Source organism: Saccostrea echinata, unplaced genomic scaffold (genome assembly GCF_033153115.1).
Source record: "Saccostrea echinata isolate AGI-Se365-2 ecotype Australia unplaced genomic scaffold, CSIRO_AGI_Sech_v1 ptg000054l, whole genome shotgun sequence".
In the NCBI taxonomy this organism is placed as follows: domain Eukaryota; kingdom Metazoa; phylum Mollusca; class Bivalvia; order Ostreida; family Ostreidae; genus Saccostrea; species Saccostrea echinata.
Genome location: NW_026889803.1, coordinates 58,784,891 through 58,803,181, shown reverse-complemented (window position 1 = coordinate 58,803,181; position 18,291 = coordinate 58,784,891). Strand labels below are relative to the sequence as shown.

General features: G+C 32.7%; 1 protein-coding gene across 1 annotated transcript in view; it reads right to left on the bottom strand.

Moving 5' to 3' along the window:
* Window positions 1-4,624: 4,624 nt before the first annotated feature.
* Window positions 4,625-18,291, bottom strand: part of LOC133171758 (piezo-type mechanosensitive ion channel component 2-like) — a 75,999-nt gene continuing 62,332 nt past the window's right edge. The window contains exons 46-51 of the mRNA XM_061306557.1: window positions 14,937-15,035; window positions 14,594-14,763; window positions 13,255-13,368; window positions 10,951-11,015; window positions 10,228-10,438; window positions 4,625-5,634 (exon numbers count right to left, since the gene is read on the bottom strand). Coding sequence (XP_061162541.1) covers window positions 5,352-5,634; window positions 10,228-10,438; window positions 10,951-11,015; window positions 13,255-13,368; window positions 14,594-14,763; window positions 14,937-15,035 — 942 coding nt within the window. The 3' untranslated portion in view covers window positions 4,625-5,351. The remainder of the gene's footprint in view (window positions 5,635-10,227; window positions 10,439-10,950; window positions 11,016-13,254; window positions 13,369-14,593; window positions 14,764-14,936; window positions 15,036-18,291) is intronic.

Sequence of the window (18,291 nt, the reverse complement as noted above, 5' to 3'; positions counted from 1 at the left end):
GATATGTATTTTTTATTTCTGAAGAAGAAAGCAGGAATTCATCTTTGGTCCTACAATCATCATTATCTCTCATCCAAGGATGCAGTTACGTCGTTAATTAAAGGTTAGTGATTGAATATCTGTAAATGTCTTTGTGTGTTAAAGCGGACTAAGCTTGCTGTACAAAGACTGAGATTGGGCATATTTCAGATATTCAGTCAATAACCTTTATTACATATTTTGATAGTATTAATACATATAGTCAAACCTCGTTATCTCGAACTTGAAGGGACCGAGAAAATACTTCGAGATAACCAAGGATTCGAGATATCCGGGTAAAATACTTAAGGAATAAGCAGTTGGGACTTCAAAATTACTTCGACATATCCAAGGTATTCAAGATATCCGAGTTCGAGATACCGAAGTTCAACTGTATTTTCCACTTCATTCATGAAATCTCTCTAAATTTCTGGTCATAAACGTTCTCATGACATTTGACTGCCAGTTCAATGGATGGTTGTGACATCAAATGTACATGTATGTGATGTCATGAAGAAAGGAGCTCAAAAGTAGTCCCTGAGAATTTACATTGTGGGCAAACATGGCTCTGTAAATTCTTGGTACTCTATACATTCTATTGAAAAATATATCAATTGAAAATATGTTATATACATGTAGTTGATTTTAAGGATAAATGACACGAACAAAAAAATTTATGCACGCGTCGGTATACATTTTTTTGACTGGTTTTGAATAGAAATGACAAATATTATAAATTCTTAAAATATAAAGAAATTGTAAGTATTCTTTGGTGTTCAAAATATGCCACTGTGCCATTTTATATATCTGTTCAATTTATACAAAATTTTGCACACATTTTATCATTACAAATTCTTGCAAAATATCTATATTTACTCTGGCAAACATTCAAGTTATGTTTGAACATAAATCTATATGATATATATAATTGCTGATTTCAGAAAAAAAGTGAGCGTCATTTATCCTGAAGAACCCTCAATACACTGAAGCAAAATGTTTTTTGCACATTGAGACACTTATATTTGCTGAACATACAGATGTATAAACATTGAACTGCAATTTCAACATAGGGTACCTAGCATTTACGTTAGCCTATTAAAATATTAGAAATCTTTAAATTAATAACAAATTGTGTTAAATAAGGGCAGATTACTCTTACATAAAAATACCAATCAGAGCTCTTTAGTGTGCACTGTGAAGATGGCTCTTAAATAACTTTACATTTTTGTTGTAATTTATTAAGATACAAGGTTGGTAAACAAAGAGACAGTTGATCATGTTTTGCAAAAACCCTTGGGGTAAGGTTTTTGTCAGCATTATCATAATACAACCGACATTCACAGGAAAAAAAATGCACATACTCCTCTGAAATGTGTACAACTGGAAAATACATGTAAATGTAAAAAAAAAAAAAAAAAAAAAAAAATGGGAAAAACCCATTGATAAAACATGAACTCTATCCTAGTGATGAGCTCCAAGTGTTCTTTGAAATCCCAAGATCCTGTTTCATAGACTGCGATCCTTGACAAACAAGCAGTTTGATCATCTTGTATAGATTTTTTTCCTGTACCATGAAGAAACAGGATTTTTATCGATAGTTTGGGTTGATTATTCCCAGGAACTTATGAATTGATATGTAGCACATTGCAGAATTAGTTATCGAAAAGTTCCAGATACCCGTTATTTATAATGCAACAATTGCTTCTCAGTGAATAGCAATATTTAATAAATAGTTAGATAAAAGAAACAGTAATTTTGGCTGTGCAAAATTTTTTAATTCTCCTCCGGAAATGATAAAATTTTCAAATTATATAAATATGGAATAACGGGAATAACTGCAGAAATCCAGTTACTGGTACAGTGTATATTTAAAGAAGTTGTGAAAGTTTTTCAGAAGTCAGTCAAACTCTAAAGCCAAGGTCTTGAGGTTAAATATGTTGGTACCCAAAAAGTCTTGTCACAAGGAATACCAATGTGAAATATGAAAGCCCTAGCTCCAAATGTTCAAAAGTTATGAGCAAGGTTATAGTTTTTATGGAAAAACAGATTAACATACAAAGAAACTGACCAAAAACTATATGCCCTCAAATCTCTGAGTAGGGGGCATAAAAATATAATAAAATTAATTCATTTAATTTAAAAAAATCGACAACATTTGGTTGCAAGCATTTATTCAATGACAACAAAGTGACAAATGTGACATGACTATTGCACATGATTTGGCAAAAATGATATATGAGCAAGAAAACCTGACAAGAGGATAAAAGACATTGGTGTGAATTAAAAAAAATCGCACAAAACTATTGTAGCACAAATATGAGGATATAGGCCCTTGAATATGCCATATATTTGTGGTGTTCTGTGATATATTTAGTATTCCTAGTAATTACCTGATAAAGCTATATTACATAATAAAAATCCAAGAATATATTATTGTAAACCTATCAGTCAAATACACTGGGACTCCAATCAAATCACCCTCCACTTTCATAAATTTTCATACATTAACACCATTTTCTGAAGGTGAAAAAAAAAGGTTCATTCATAAAGATTTGAGAACTAATTGTAATTATTTCTTTAAAAATAAAAACCATTTCATTGCTATTTGATGTAATTGTTTGACCTACCTTGTGAAGGTAAATCATTCAGGTGTAAAACAAGTGGCATTTACGGGTTTTTGGTCATTAAAATTTGAATCAAATATCCATTTATTTAAAAATGAATGCATATTCTGCATCTTATTATATGAAAAGGTTCTCTTTAAAACAATTTTAAAATAATAATTATTATAAATACATATATATACATAACACAACTTAAAAACATATACATGGGGATTTCTTTCAAACAAATTCAGATCTCTGTAAACGAGCAATATAGCAGTTTTATTTCAAGTTTGAAAAATTTCAGTGTTTTCGTTCAATACTTGTAAAAAGGAAACTAGTAATTATAAGATTCAATAATAATGTGTCATTTGTGTTAATTTTAAGCCATACTTAACCAGCTATTTTAACTTACACAGAGTGCCTAAGCACTCATCTCTGAAGAGATCATTAACCTGTTATTTTGAGATGAGTTTAAAAAATTGAACTGTAAAATACAATTGCATTCCTTCAATATGATTTTTAAAAAAGCATATGTGAATGATTTAATAAATGAAACACCAGTTTAAAACAAACATACTGTCTATAGGTATATACATTGTAAGATGAGAAACAAACACACTGTCTATATATACACTGCAAGATGTTTAGTCCTCCATTTCAGCATTTTGTTACTCTGGATATAGAATTGTACCTGTTACTAAAGATATTTTTTATCCAGCATAAAATTACATTAAAACAAGGAATTCAAGGGCATGACATTTAAATTCTGTCATTTTTTTTATTCATCCCCCCCCCCCCCCCCAATCCTACTTTAAAGATTAATATCATCTTTAAGTACATTGATATATATAAATTCTGTTTTCCATACAAAATAATTATAATCAAACCTAATTTAATTTTTACATGTGCGAATTAAATTAAAAAAAAAAAAAAGGCCTTCAATTAAATAACCATTCTCAAATTATGGGACTAAAGGAGGTAGATATTTGATAAGATTATACTTTTCACATGTTAAATTCCCTAGTTTACAGCACAGAGATGATACAACAGCTATTGACTAGATATATATGATATAACTGAGTCTACCTAAACAACAAATAATGCCAATCAAAATCATTCTTATGAAAGAAGTAAGCATTGTTGAATACCTGCCCTAATTTTTCTTAAAATGATTTGAATTTATTGTATCATATTGGGCTTGACTGCTATGAAAATACAATATCACTATACAATAAAACTACCTTTACATATAATCTGGAAATGTGACTTTTCTCTACTCAAATTTGCCAGTTAGATAGTACTGAGCTTCATCTTCTTGCAATTAATGAAGTTTAATTAATAGGAAAACCTCAATTTGAGGGAAAAAATAGATGCCATGTGTACCTAGTTCTTTCAAAAAGTAATCCTTTTTCCCATATTAATGCTTGTGACATGGTGCAAAAGAGTGGTTAAAAAAACCCAAAGTAACTGTCATTTAAAAACTAGATGATTAAAGGGAGATAATCCTCCTCCCCCTATAAAAATGATTTTCTAATTAAAAAAAATCCACTTGGAGAGAAAGTAAATATTAAAGGCACTTAATTCAGTCAGAGTGTTTCTAGAAATGATATTCACATATTAACATTCATGAAATTTGAATACCCTGTAAGGATTTACATACATCACTTTTTTCTTTCAAATAAATGAAAATAATAAAAAATCCCAATCCAAAATGTTTAATCATGTCATACCATTATGTATCCTGAATGTTTTCAAGCTATTTCAATCATTTTGGCAGAGTCTGTATCTATGACTTAGAATATCTGAATTATCAGCTGTACTTAATCCTGGTCCATTTAAAGAGAGTTTCTGGAGACCGGTACAAAAAGATCAACTTGGAAAACAGGTATTCCTCCATACGGAAATCCCGGCTCTCTCTCACCATGTAAATGTCCAGACACAGATTCAAAATATTGTCCACTGTGGGGAGTTCCTGGAACATAATTTTGTAGGAGCTGCCGGAAAAATAGAGACGAACAAAGCGGCCAATTACCAGCACCAGGGAGACATACAGGCCAATGATACTACAACGAGGGAGAAAAAACAGGCGTATATGTACAAAATGTTAGCAACATCAAGTTCACTAATCTAAACTATATGTACAGAAATAAATGACTAAATCTGCTGACAGCACACATGATAAACGGGACATGAAAATCTTAAAATCTTTTGACTACCTTGAAGGTTAACTCCTTTTTTAAGAAGGAAAAATTTTCTGGACCACAAATTTATGTACAATGCCTTCTTTTACACAATTTATCTTGTACTGGTATATTTCATATACATGCCTCTGACTTTAAAAAAAAAACGATGTAAAGCACTTAGAGCCATAGTAAATATTTACCTTCCTTTTGAAGTAATAAAATTATGACCGGGAATATACTGGTAGAATGTGATTTACAAAAAATATATAAATAAATCAATAGTACTAAGAATAAAAAAAATTCAATACAAAAATAAGATGTAAATATGAATAAAAAAATGAATATACAGAATGTTATAAATTTACTAGAATAACCAATATAAACACTGAATGTCACACTACTTTAAATACAGAATCTAATATCTAACATATAACAACAACCCAGAAAAAACACACAAATATTGATGGGTTAAATCTATAAAAACAAAGCCTAATATTCAGTAAGATTTTATATTTGTTTGAGTCATTTTTAAAATTCCTCATCTCTAGTCATTTTTCTTGGCATCTGTGATGATAAGTTCCTTTGGAAGTCGAGTGTACTTGACTCGGGTCTCGGAGGAGCGATACACAAAGATGAGTTTGGCATACAGGTCTTCTTCGAGTCTGAACTCGTGCATCTCGCGGACGAGATAGACATCTAGACAGAGCTGTAGCATGTTATCCACGTAGGGTAACTCCAGGTAAGTGATCTTCTCGGCCAGTCCTGTAGTGCTTAGTCGCAGGATACGACCAATCAAGAGAATGAAGGTCACATACAAGCCAATTATTCTGAAAGAACAGGTTGTTAATGTCAGAACAAAAATACAGAGGTGTGAAAATTACAATTGACTGGAGCCTCAGGCTTTTTAGCGCTAAAAAAAGTTAAAGCAAGAAGACCATTTATAAGCCAAATCCATTTTGAAGTGTGGCCATCAACTTAAAGTCATTGATTTCAACAATTTTAATTTCAGTTTATTGATACAAGTTATATGTCCTATTTGTTCCATGCTTGTGCAGGGGGAAAAATTAAAGGAAAAAAAAAACATCCTTTAAAAAAAAAAAAAACATGCAAACACAAAAAAGCTCATTTAATAAGTGCTTATAAGATTTCAGCAAAATTACATACTGCATTATAAATGTGCAAAAATCTTCTTCTTGGCTACCTATGTTAACTTTTTGTGATTTATGAAATCATGCAATGTTTAAAAATGATCATACATTGCTAAAATAATGATTATAATAGGTAATGACTTGAAAATAACAAGGCCCATGGGTCACATCGCTCACCTGAGCACATTGGCTGGGAAAAAGCAGAAATCAGTTCAGTATGAAAAAGTTTATGGGAAGGGGGGGGGGGGATTAAACTTAAATTTACACTACCTCAGGATGCTTCCATATCAATATTACTAATCATGGCTTTGCTGTTCTCAAGCAGAATTTTAAAGATTTTTTTTTCCTATGTTAAACTCTGATCGCTCATTATTGCCCCACCCTACCCAGCTTAAATTTGAACAAATTTGAATCTACACTATCTGACGATGCTTCTATCATAATATGACTAATCATGGCTTTGCTGTTCTTGAGCAAAAGATTTTTTTCAAGATGATTCCTATATATTCTAGTATTAAACTTTGACACTCTGTTGTGCCCCCCCACCCCCACCCCTGGGGTCATAATTTGAACAAACTCGATTCTACAATACCTAAGGTTGCTTCTGTATAAATAAAAATATCAATGGCTTAATTGTTCTTGAGAAGAAGATTACCTGAGGATACTTCTGCATTAATATGACTAATAATGGCTTAACTGTTCTTGAGAAGAAAATTTTTAAAATATATTTACTATATATTCCTATGTAAAACTTTGGCCCCCTGTTGTGTCTGTGCCAAACCCCAAGGAGTCATGATTTGAACAAATTCGAATATACACTACCTGAGGATACTTCTACAATAATATGACTAATCATGGCTTTGCTGTTCTTGAGAAGATTTTTAAAGACATTTCCTATATATATATATATATAAATATAAAACTATAAAACTTCAACCCCCTCTTGTGGCCCTGCCCTACCCTGAAGGTTATGTTATGAACAAACTTGAATCTAGAGTATGTAGTGAAGCTTTCACATAAATTTCATCTTTCCTTGCGAAGTGGTTCTTGAGAAGAAGATATTTAAAAGATGCCACCAAATTTTCACAAATTCTTAATTATCTCCTTGAAGGAGAAAGTGGCACTTCCTATGAAAAAAACTTGAAATCCCCTTCACCCAAGAATGCTTTGTTGCAAGTTTGGTTAAAATTGGCCCAGTGATTCTTGAGAAGTCGAATATGTGAAAAGTTTACAGATGATTGACGACAGTTGGACATTCATGATTTGAACAAACTTGAATTTACACTAACTGAGGATGCTTCCATATTTTTATGACTAGTCGTGACTTTGGTGTTTTTGAGAAGAAGATTTTAAAAGACTCTTTGCGATAAATTTCCTATGTAAAAGTTCGACCTCTTATTGTGTCCACACCCTACCCCTGGGGGTCATTATTTGAACAAACTTGAATCTACACTACCTAAGGATGCTTTAATACTAATATGATTAATCATGGCTCTCCTGTTTTTTAGAAGAAGATCTTCAAGGGGTTTTCCTATCTATTCCTATGTAAAAGTTTGATCCCCTGTTGTTGCCCTACCTTGCCCCTGGGGTCATGATTTGAAAACTTGAAGAATCTACACTAATTGTTGAAGCTTTCACACAACTTTCATCTTTTCTAGCCCACTGGTTTGTTTGTTTGTATGTTGTTTAACATCCCTCTCGAGAATTTTTCACTCATATGGAGATGCCACCACTTGCCAGTGGAGAGCTGCAAATTTTGTCCTATATTCAGCACTTACGGCCATTGAGCAGTCAGGGATCTTTTTCGTGCCAGCACCTACTGTGACATGGGATCTCGGTTTATGCGGTCTCATCCGAAGGACCAGTCTCCACATATATATATCTCCACGTCCCACCAACGACGTAAGGATCAACTACTTACTCCGCGACTCTAGAGCAGATGCTATAACCACAGCGCCACGGGGTGACCCCCCTGGTTTGTGAAGATTATTATAAGATGCCATTAATTTTTTACCATTTCTAATCTTAATTATCTTCCCTTGAAAGAGGGTGTGGCCCTTCATTTGTACAAATTTGAATCCTCTTTACCTAAGGAATCTCTGTGCCAAGTTTTGTTTAATCTGTCCCATTGGTTCTGGAGAAAAAGATGAAATTGGGAAAAGATAACAACAACAATGAAAAGAACAACTGACAACAGACAAATTTCAATCAGAAAAGCTCACTTGAGCCTTTGGCTTAGGTGAACTAACAAGGTCAGGTGCCATGACTGCATAAAGCCTAGATATCAATATTTAGCACTATGCTTATGTGTGCCTAAAATTTTTGCAAGAAGTAAATTCAAATTAAAATTGAAAATAATCACTACAATCTATAAAACATCATCAATACCTCTTACATACAGGTATATTAATACCAAAATAAGTTAACTGTGCAAACTATACAAACATTGAGCATCTGAATGTGCTAGTCAAGTTGTACACAAGTTATAGCACTGCATTACTTTGGTTTAGTAATAATTTGTAGTGACATAAGTATTTCACTAATAAAGAGAGCCAAAATTAATACAAATAATAGTCTATATATTCTTATATTTACATTTGCAAATGTTTTCTTTTATATAACACTATTAAAAGCAATGCGTATCTATATCCGTATAAACACGGGTTCCTCGCGTCATAAACATTCGACGTAATTTCCCAGTGACGTCATAAAGGGTCGACGCGCAATCAACGGATCAAATACGTGCCGTTGGGTTTGAAAAATAAAACATTTCACACGTTAAAGATTATAATCAGGAAAACATAAAATATGAATAAGTCACAAATGTAAATATAAGTAATAATGTATCATTTTAAAACATCTATCGGATATAAATACGGGTTGGTACGAGATCAAATTTACCATAAAGCCCTTCGGGCTTTATGGAATTTGATCTCGTACCAACCCGTATTTATATCCCGATAGATGTTTAAAAATGATACATTATTTCTTAAATAACACAAATAATAAGTCTTCATATTAAAACCTAGACTCAATGGACACCAATTTCATAATTTTGGTACAGTGCATTTTTTTTTTTATATACAAACAGTTTGATGAGTAAACAAGATTTTCAAAGGTGTAATCTGGCTAACTTAGCCCAAACCCTGGGGCTTACACTGTGGACTCAGGGGGCATGAATTTCATAGCTGATCATAACTGTACCAACAGTTCCTGCTTGTCTGAGAATAAAGATTTTCTTTGGATTATTATAATGAATTTTCAATATATAACCACTTGATGCCTTCCTGAGGTCTTAACACAGGGGTCATAAATATCTTACTCTTAGTAAAGGGCTAGCTACTCATTAACATCAAGTTAAAAGTTTGTCTGCTGGATGTCCAAATCAATATACAAAAAGATTGCTTTAATTTTGACGGTTTTAACCCCCAGGGGGCTGGGACCATGAAATTAAGAATTTTTGCACCCTTCATCCATAAATGCTTTGTGTTAAAATTGGTTGAAATTAATTCCGACAATTTAGAGAAGAAGATGAATATGACAGCAACTCGTAACGATATGTCAACTAAGTGACTCAAAACTATTTGTATGCCAAGTATTAATCTCTTTCAAACTACAGTCAAACCTCTTGAACTTGATGGGACTGACAAAAAACTTCCGAGATATCCGAGGGTTCGAGATATTGAGGGTAAAATACTTTAAAAATATGTGGTTAGGACTTCCCAATCACTTGGATATATCCATGGTATTCGAGATGTCTGTGTTCGAGATACCAATGTTTAACTGTATAAATGCAAAGTTATCATATCACTTTGCTTCAAAAGGAAACCTCTATAATGTCACAAACAGAAATCTTATATCTCATATCAAAATATTTACAGTAACTCAGTATAAATGCATCTAAACCAAAGGACAGTGTACTAAAAATTATCACAAGATACTACCAAGCACAAAGCAGTCTAACTGAAATATTAACAGGTTATATATAATACATTACAGATGTAGCATTTTTCCAATATATGATAAGTGCAATAAACAAGCTACCTGTGCAAAATTTCCATGACAATAAAATAAATGCTCTCAATGAAAATGTGAAGATACAGCCAAGGATAAACCAGAATTAAACAAAGCTGCATGCACACATAATGTACAATACAAACAAATATTTAATTTATGCAAGGTAAATGTTATTTGCATATTAATAAGCTGCATTAAAACACGACATTGACAATTTTAAATTTTAAAACATTGACACTACAAGAGAAATCTTACCCATATCCTGTGATGAGGGAGAAGCCAGCAGGTGCTGCTCTATCATTAAGGGTAATTAGCGTGAGGTCATCAGATGAATTTCCACAGTTTTTTACTTGAGGGTCGGGACACAAGCGCTCAGGCTGTGAATCAGAGATCAGCTCCTTAACATTCCACCATTCTGTCACATTATTCATGCTCAGTTGCATGGAGACATTACTTTTTGGAATAACTACAAAAAAGGTTGTATAATCGTACTTTTTTCTGCATGGGATTAATTTACACAGTCTCAAAATTTCCCTGGAAATTTGTCACGTACAGCACACTTAAAGGGTTTTTATGACATATACATGGCAATCCATGAAATCCGTGAAATTGTAATTCTGTGGAAAAAGGTTATGTTTACAGTATTTTAACACAGGCTTCTGAAAACAAAAAGCCTGAGCTACATAGAGAAAGCAACATTACATGTCTCAAAAAGTCTCTTCTGTTGATCAGAATCCCTTGTTGTCCTTTAATTGACCTGACTTTGACAAAAACATTCTTAAAACTCTGAACTGACATTTTAAGCAATCTTACTATATGTACAATAAAACTGAGCCAACAGAGATAAAATAATAGCTTTACACAACTGTAAATACAGACAAATGGATGAACATTAATCCTTAGATCTGAACTTTCCAATCTGGCCAATTACCACAAGAATATTGAAATTAATATATTATAACAGGAATGTGTACTTACAATTAAGGACATTAGATGCCTTCTTTGTTAGTCGGAAGAAGCGGGAAAACAACTTGAGAATTGTCCTGTATGAAAATATAAAATCTCATTAGACAAAACAATTACTAGCTTAGCCAGCTCATCAATCTTCCTTTATCACTCACAAATAAGTTTAGTAACAGGCTGATTGGCATGAATAGTCCCTCCATGCCATGCAATCAATTAATTAAAATAAAGTTAAATAAGTTCATGTCATAACAAGAGAAAATAATCAAGATCAAATGTAAACTAGAAATATGTCCATAGGACATGAATGCCCTGCCCATGGCACATTTGCAATAGTAAAAGAAAATACCTTCCTTCTTAGGCTGATATTGATGCATCCCATCTATTATCTACATGTAACAGTTAAATAAAGTCTCATTGTTTCAAGTTTATTATGATATATTTCCCAAATTTATGTATGATCTCTTTAGTTATCAATGTAAAGAGCATTTTTTTGATTTAATCCTTTATTGAACTAAATAAGACGAACTAAGAATAAAATGAGGAAAAAATGTGAAATTCAAGGTCACAAGAAAATCAAGATCAAAATTTTTGACACATTTGAAAAATTCTCACCAATTTGTATCGATACACAAAGTTTGATGAATATATCTTAGACTCTTTTTTTTTTTTAAACTTAGGTAATAACAAAATGAAAGAACAGTGCATGAGGTCAAGGTCATTAGAAAAGTTGAGGTAGAAAAATAATGGCAGAGTTGAATTGTTCTTACCGATGTTATCTTAATATATGAAATTGATTAAAAAAAATCTTCATGAGTGAAGTTCAATTAAGGTAAGGAAAAGGTCAAAGTAATAAAAAAGGTCATAGAAAGTTATGACACAATTGAATAGCTCTCACCAATTTGTATTAGTGCATGTGCATGAAGTTGATGAAAATATTATGAACAGTTTCTTCTAATCTGTGCTAAATGAAAAACAATTAATAGTGAGGTATAGGTCATATGGAAGGTCAAGTTCAAAATATTAAAAATATTTTGACACAGTAACATAACTCTAATCAATTTGTATCTTTGTATTATGTTTGATGAAAATATCTTGAATAGTTTCTTTGAAAATAAAAACGCAAAATGAGGAAAAATGGGGTCAACACCATATAAACTGTTCGAGATACTGTATACAGGGTTATTTTCGCCCATTCACACTTTCAAAACAATTTTGCCGAATTTTAAATTCATCCAGACAGAAATGTGTTAAAGAGATAATGTTGTTTACTCTGAAATCGCCCGTTCTAAATTCGTTCACATGCGATGAGGTGAAAGGTGCGAAAATAAAATGGGCACAAAAATTTTCCTGTATACAGTATTTTAACTGAAATTTATATACCGATACAAATTAATTAGGGCAATTCAACTATCATAATTTTATGACCTTGAACTTTACTATGGCCTTGATCCCACTATTCCTCTTTTTTTATTTTTTTAAAATTACGACACAGTTGAATTATTCTTATCAATTTGTATCAGTGAAGGAATTTTGGTTAAAATATCTTGAATAGCTGGTTTGAGAGACTTGATATTGTAAGTCTTACACAGAGTTACTGGATGGTTGAGTGACTTGACATTGAAAGTCTTACACTGACTTACTGGATGGTTGAGTGACTTGATATTGTAAGTCTTACACAGAGTTACTGGATGGTTGAGTGACTTGATATTGTAAGTCTTACACAGAGTTACTGGATGGTTTGAGTGACTTGATATTGTACGACTTACACCGAGTTACTGGATGGTTGAGTGACTTGATATTGTAAGTCTTACACAGAGTTACTGAATGGTTGAGTGACTTGATATTCTAAGTCTTAAACAGAGTTACTGGATGGTTTGAGTGACTTGACATTGTAAGACTTACACTGAGTAACTGGATGGTTTGAGTGACTTGATATTGTATGACTTACACAGAGTTACTGGATGGTTTGAGTGACTTGACATTGTATGACTTACACTGAGTTACTGGATGGTTTGAGTGACTTGATATTATATGACTTACACAGAGTTACTGGATGGTTTGAGTGACTTGATATTGTATGACTTACACAGACTTACTGGATGAATTGAGTGACTTGACATTGTATGACTTACACTGAGTTACTGGATGGTTTGAGTGACTTGATATTGTATGACTTACACCGAGTTACTGGATGGTTTGAGTGACTTGACATTGTATGACTTACACAGACTTACTGGATGGTTTGAGTGACTTGACATTGTATGACTTACACAGACTTACTGGATGATTTGAGTCACTTGACATCGTATGACTTACACAGAGTTACTGGTGTCTGTTAGGTGCTTAGCCAGTTTCATTCTTGTCGTATCATCCAAGGTATCCATCAGATGAGCCGTTAAGGATTGACTGGCATCACTAGACGTGGGGTTCCTGAAGGAGATCAATATTACATGACATTGATATCTAATAGCTTCACACTAAGAAGAAAACTACTGAAAGAATTTGAATCTAAATCTTAAAAATCTTAAAAAGAGGCCCATGGGACACAGAGCTCACCTGAATAGCTTTAGCCCTGCTGAGCTTAAGATTTTTAAATGATTTTTTTCTCCTTTACATTCCCATAAAAAATTGTGCCCCACCTTAATTTAAGGGCTCTCTGAATCCACAAAACATGGGGATGATTAAATATCAATATGATAAACATAGCCTGAATTATGTAGAAGAAAATTCTTTTCCTGTATTCATGCATTATGCAGTATTTGACCACAATTTAAGCCAACTCTAACCAAGTTTCTATAATCTGGAAAAAAATGAATCCATACAACTTAAGAAATGTATGCAAATTCATGGTTCTATCGTCCTTCTTGATCCAGTTTCATTCTTGTCTTTCTTAATATGTAAGTCAATGTAAAACTTTGATCCCCTAGTGGCCCCACTTTACCTCTGGGGTTTGAACAATTTAAAATCTACATTTTATCAGGAAGCTTGTATCTTTTCTCTCCCAGTCGTTCATGAGAAGTTCCAATGTACAACTTTGATCCTCTTCTGTGGCCTCTCATTTAACCAAGCAGGAGAAGGTTTGGGGGCATGAATTGAACAGTTTAGAATTTACAGGAAGCTTTCATATAAAGGTTCACCTTTTCTGGTCAAGTGGTTCTTTAAAAGATTATTTTCTCTGATTTTTTCATATATATTTCCAATGTACAACTTCAATCCCCTACTGTGGTCACAACCCACCTCTGGGAACCATGATTTGAACAATTTAGAATCTACAATACCTCAGAAAGCTTTCATGCAAGTTTTTACCTTTTCTGGCCCAGTGGTTCTTGAGATTTTTTAAAGACCCCATCCTATTTTTGCCTTTTCTTGACTATCTCCCCTTGGAAGGGGGATTGGCCCTTTATTTTGATGATTTAGAATCTCCTTCATGCAAGGATGCTTTGTTTTCACTTTGATTAAAATTGACCTCTGGTTCTCAAGACGTCAAAAATGTGAAAAGTTTATGGACAGACGGGCAGTCAGATGGGTGGTTGACAGCAGGTGATCAGAAAGCTCACAAAGATTCTAACTTACATAAAGTATTGTGTAAAGTAAGCATTTGAGTAAATAGTAAAGCCTGCCAAATTTTAAAGAAATGCTATTTTTTCCTCTATACCTCACAAAGGTGACCTCAAACTCTATCTGTGCCCCCTTAGTTGTGTTGAGGAAATTACGAAGCTCTGTTTTACTGGGAGGACTAATTCCCCAGACAGATGTAGACTTTCCATTCAGCTTTATCACAGTGATGTCCTGAGGCTCATATCTGTTAAGGTTACTCACAGCTTTCTGGAAATAATTACAAATTCCTTGAAGACATATCAAAGATTTTGCTAATATTGTACATTTGGAGATAACTGACTTTGTAGTAAAAATAGCTATTTACATGTACTACATGGATTTAACAAAAACATGCCTATTTTCTATTTTAAAACAGTATTTACATGAAAATTCAGACTGACCTTGTTTTCCATATCATTGAAGTAGGTCAGTAGGTCATTGTACTGAGCTGTACTTAGGGTTGCTATGCTTTGTTGTTGTGCCTGCACTTTGAATAAGGGCTGCAACAGACAAAAAGGTGGTTTCATTAAAAAAAAAAAAAGTTCATTACAGAATGGCTTCAAAAAGTGAAACTGAAAAATTTTCTAATCAGAACCTAGCTGCAGCAAATACATTTGCCTACCATATAATGGGTATTTTCTGCAGTAGGAAATTTTTGTGATTTGATCCCTGAAAAGTAACAAACTAATTTCTGTATTTTTTATTTCTGTGGCTGAATTATACCGAAAAATTTATTTTATAAGACTACAGTTTTTCTAAGGATTTGGCAAATCACCACCATGTTTTGCGAAGATTTAAATTCATTTAATGACATGTTGACCCACAGTGCATTAGAACTCCTACTAAGCTCCACTATCTTAAAATTAGCCTTCATAAATTATTTTCAAATAACTTTTATTTCATACATCAGTAAGCATAATTTATTTTTAGAATACAGAGCAAGCAGGTATGAAATAACATTAGATCAGGTTGACTGACATACAACCACTTACTGTAAACCAACATTTATTAGCGTGCGAGAAATATCAGCGAGTTTCACGACCCACATTAACTCGCGAACAACTAGAACTGTCCAAAAGGGACAAATACCCCCCGCTGGGTTTTTCAGAGAAAGTACCAAATCACTAATGTTTTCTAGATGTGAGAGGTGTTCACAATTTCCTTAAACATTTACAGTGAAAATTTAATTACTCATTATATATTTTTATACGTCCGTCTTACGACGGGACGTATTATGTTATAGCGTTCATGTTTGTCCGTCCGTTAGCTTTTTCATGTCCGGCTCATAACTTTAATACTATTAGGCCTAGAATTATCTAACTTTGTCAGCTGATACATCTAGGGTAGAAGGTGTGTCGCACATTAAAACCAGGTCGCTCTGACCTTTAATAAAGACGCTATGGCCAGATATGGAAAAATCATAACTAGAAAACCATTAGACTTAGAATCAAAAAACTATGTCTTTTAACTTTTAAATTACACAGTCCCAAAAGATGTCAGAGTATTGCAGTATCTTTATTAAAAAAGTGTTAAATCAAGAAAATACTAGTCTTATTTTTTTCATTATGTTCTTTACAGCAATCTGTAACAACAAAAATTCCACCTCTCCCATGGGTGTAATGATCAGGCACTGGTCAAGGAAAATTTTGATAGCAGAAAATTGCATGTCAAATTAGAGAGAAATTAATGAGTTTAGTGTGAGGAGATAACTGGTAGAGCATCTCTGATCAAGCAGGTGTTATCTACATCTCTTGGGAATTGGGCAAAAGGAATCAGTCTCTTAATTAATTGCTTGTGTTGTATTGAATTGTTCTTGTTGGCTAGTCTTACTTTCAAGATAAATTTGATGTAATTAAAACTAATTTGATATTGTATATAATAATTAAAAGTTATATGATATTGTATAATACAATTTAAACTAATTATTTATTGTACATTTTTTATTTGAATTTTTATATCTGTACAATAAATTGCAGACTGCCTTGTCTCGCTAAGATGTCATTAAAACAATTGAATCTAAACTGTTTATGATAATTTAACAATATTTGATGGGCATATCATGCTGTGGTGGGACACTTTATTTAATGAATGAAACTAAGGTGCAGCCTAATAAAACATCAACACTAATAATTACAGTGTTTTTTATTACATTGAAAAAATAGTTTGCAACTATCTGCCATCTTTGTGAGACATGACACTCTGCAAATTGATTGTTGAAAAAAAGAATATCATAATTAATTATAGAAAATCAAATTGATTTTAATACCTTTATATCAAACTCATTTTAAAAATAAAAGGCTGGTTTTAGTAACTATGTATTTTGACAGACATAAATTACAATTAAGAGACTTCACAACAGAGATCTTTATTTCTTTCTGCCCAATTCCCCTGAGATATAGATAAGACCTGCTTGATCAGAGATGCCCTAACAGCTTCCCACACTGAACTCATTAATTAATCTTTAACTGGATGCATGTCCACTTATAGGGACAAATGGATTTACACTATCTGCTGTGTAATGTAAAAACTGTTTTTAATACTTTGTGGGGTTTTTTTTAGTTCTAATGAGTAGTTTTAAGCTGTAGTTCACATTTTTGTACAGATGTTCTAGATTCTATGTCTCAAACCTTAGACATGAACCCAAAATGACTAAGTCAATAAATTGAATTAAAAAAAAAAACACCTGTAAAATGCAGAAAAATTATCAAATAATGTTGAAAATACCAGGTGCACATCTTCATATGGTAAATAATAAGTGTACAAATTTTCATACAAATCTATGCAATAGTCTCTGGGAACAGATCCAGACAAAACCACATAATAAAAATGAAAAAAAACTCCTGTAAAATGCAAAATAATTACCCAATCATAATGAAAATACCAGGTGCACACCTTCATATGGTGAATAATAAGTGTACAAATTTTCAGACAAATCCTTCCAACAGTTTCCAAGAAATGGTCTGGACAAAATCTCGTCTACAGACAGACGGACAGACAGACGGACATGCTGATTCCAATATACCCCCCCTAAACTTCATTTGCGGGGGGTATAATAACACCACGAACTCTTTATTTTGCTTTGTATTTGTAGAGAATGTTTCCTCAAATGCGAAAATTAATCGTTGCAGATTGATTTCAAACAGACGAATAACAAATAAAAGATGACGTGAATAATAGTTGGTTTACAGTATCATGTTTGGAAATAAAAACACTTGCATGCGATTATTGAATAGAATATCTAACTTTTTAGGAATATTTTGCAATTGTAAGTTTTGTGGATTTGTCCTATCTGGAAAAAAAGAACAATCCCTAAAAATACCCAATATACAGAATTTACATGGTTATCTGTCTTCAAACACAACATTGAAGGGGGTCATCAATCATGACCCTTACCAGAATTCCATTGCTTTCTTTCTCTTGCAAAACTGTATACCAGGTTATTTTCACCCTATCATACTTGCAAATGGATTTTGCCCTGTTTTAAATTCACTTAGACACAGTTGTCTTAAAAGTCTTGTTGCATTTCCTTTATGGAAAAACAATACCCATTTTGAATTTGCATTCTGACATGGAGGGTGAAAGTGGCGAAAAATAAAAACGGGTGAAAATTTCTCTGTATAGAGTAAATATATGATACTCACTTCTTGTTATCCCATACTTCAGAAGTGATATAATTTGTTGACTGAAGGCATTTCAAAGTTGAAAATTACTGTGTTGAAAATTACCGTTTTCACTTGTTTTAAAAGAATTCTTCTA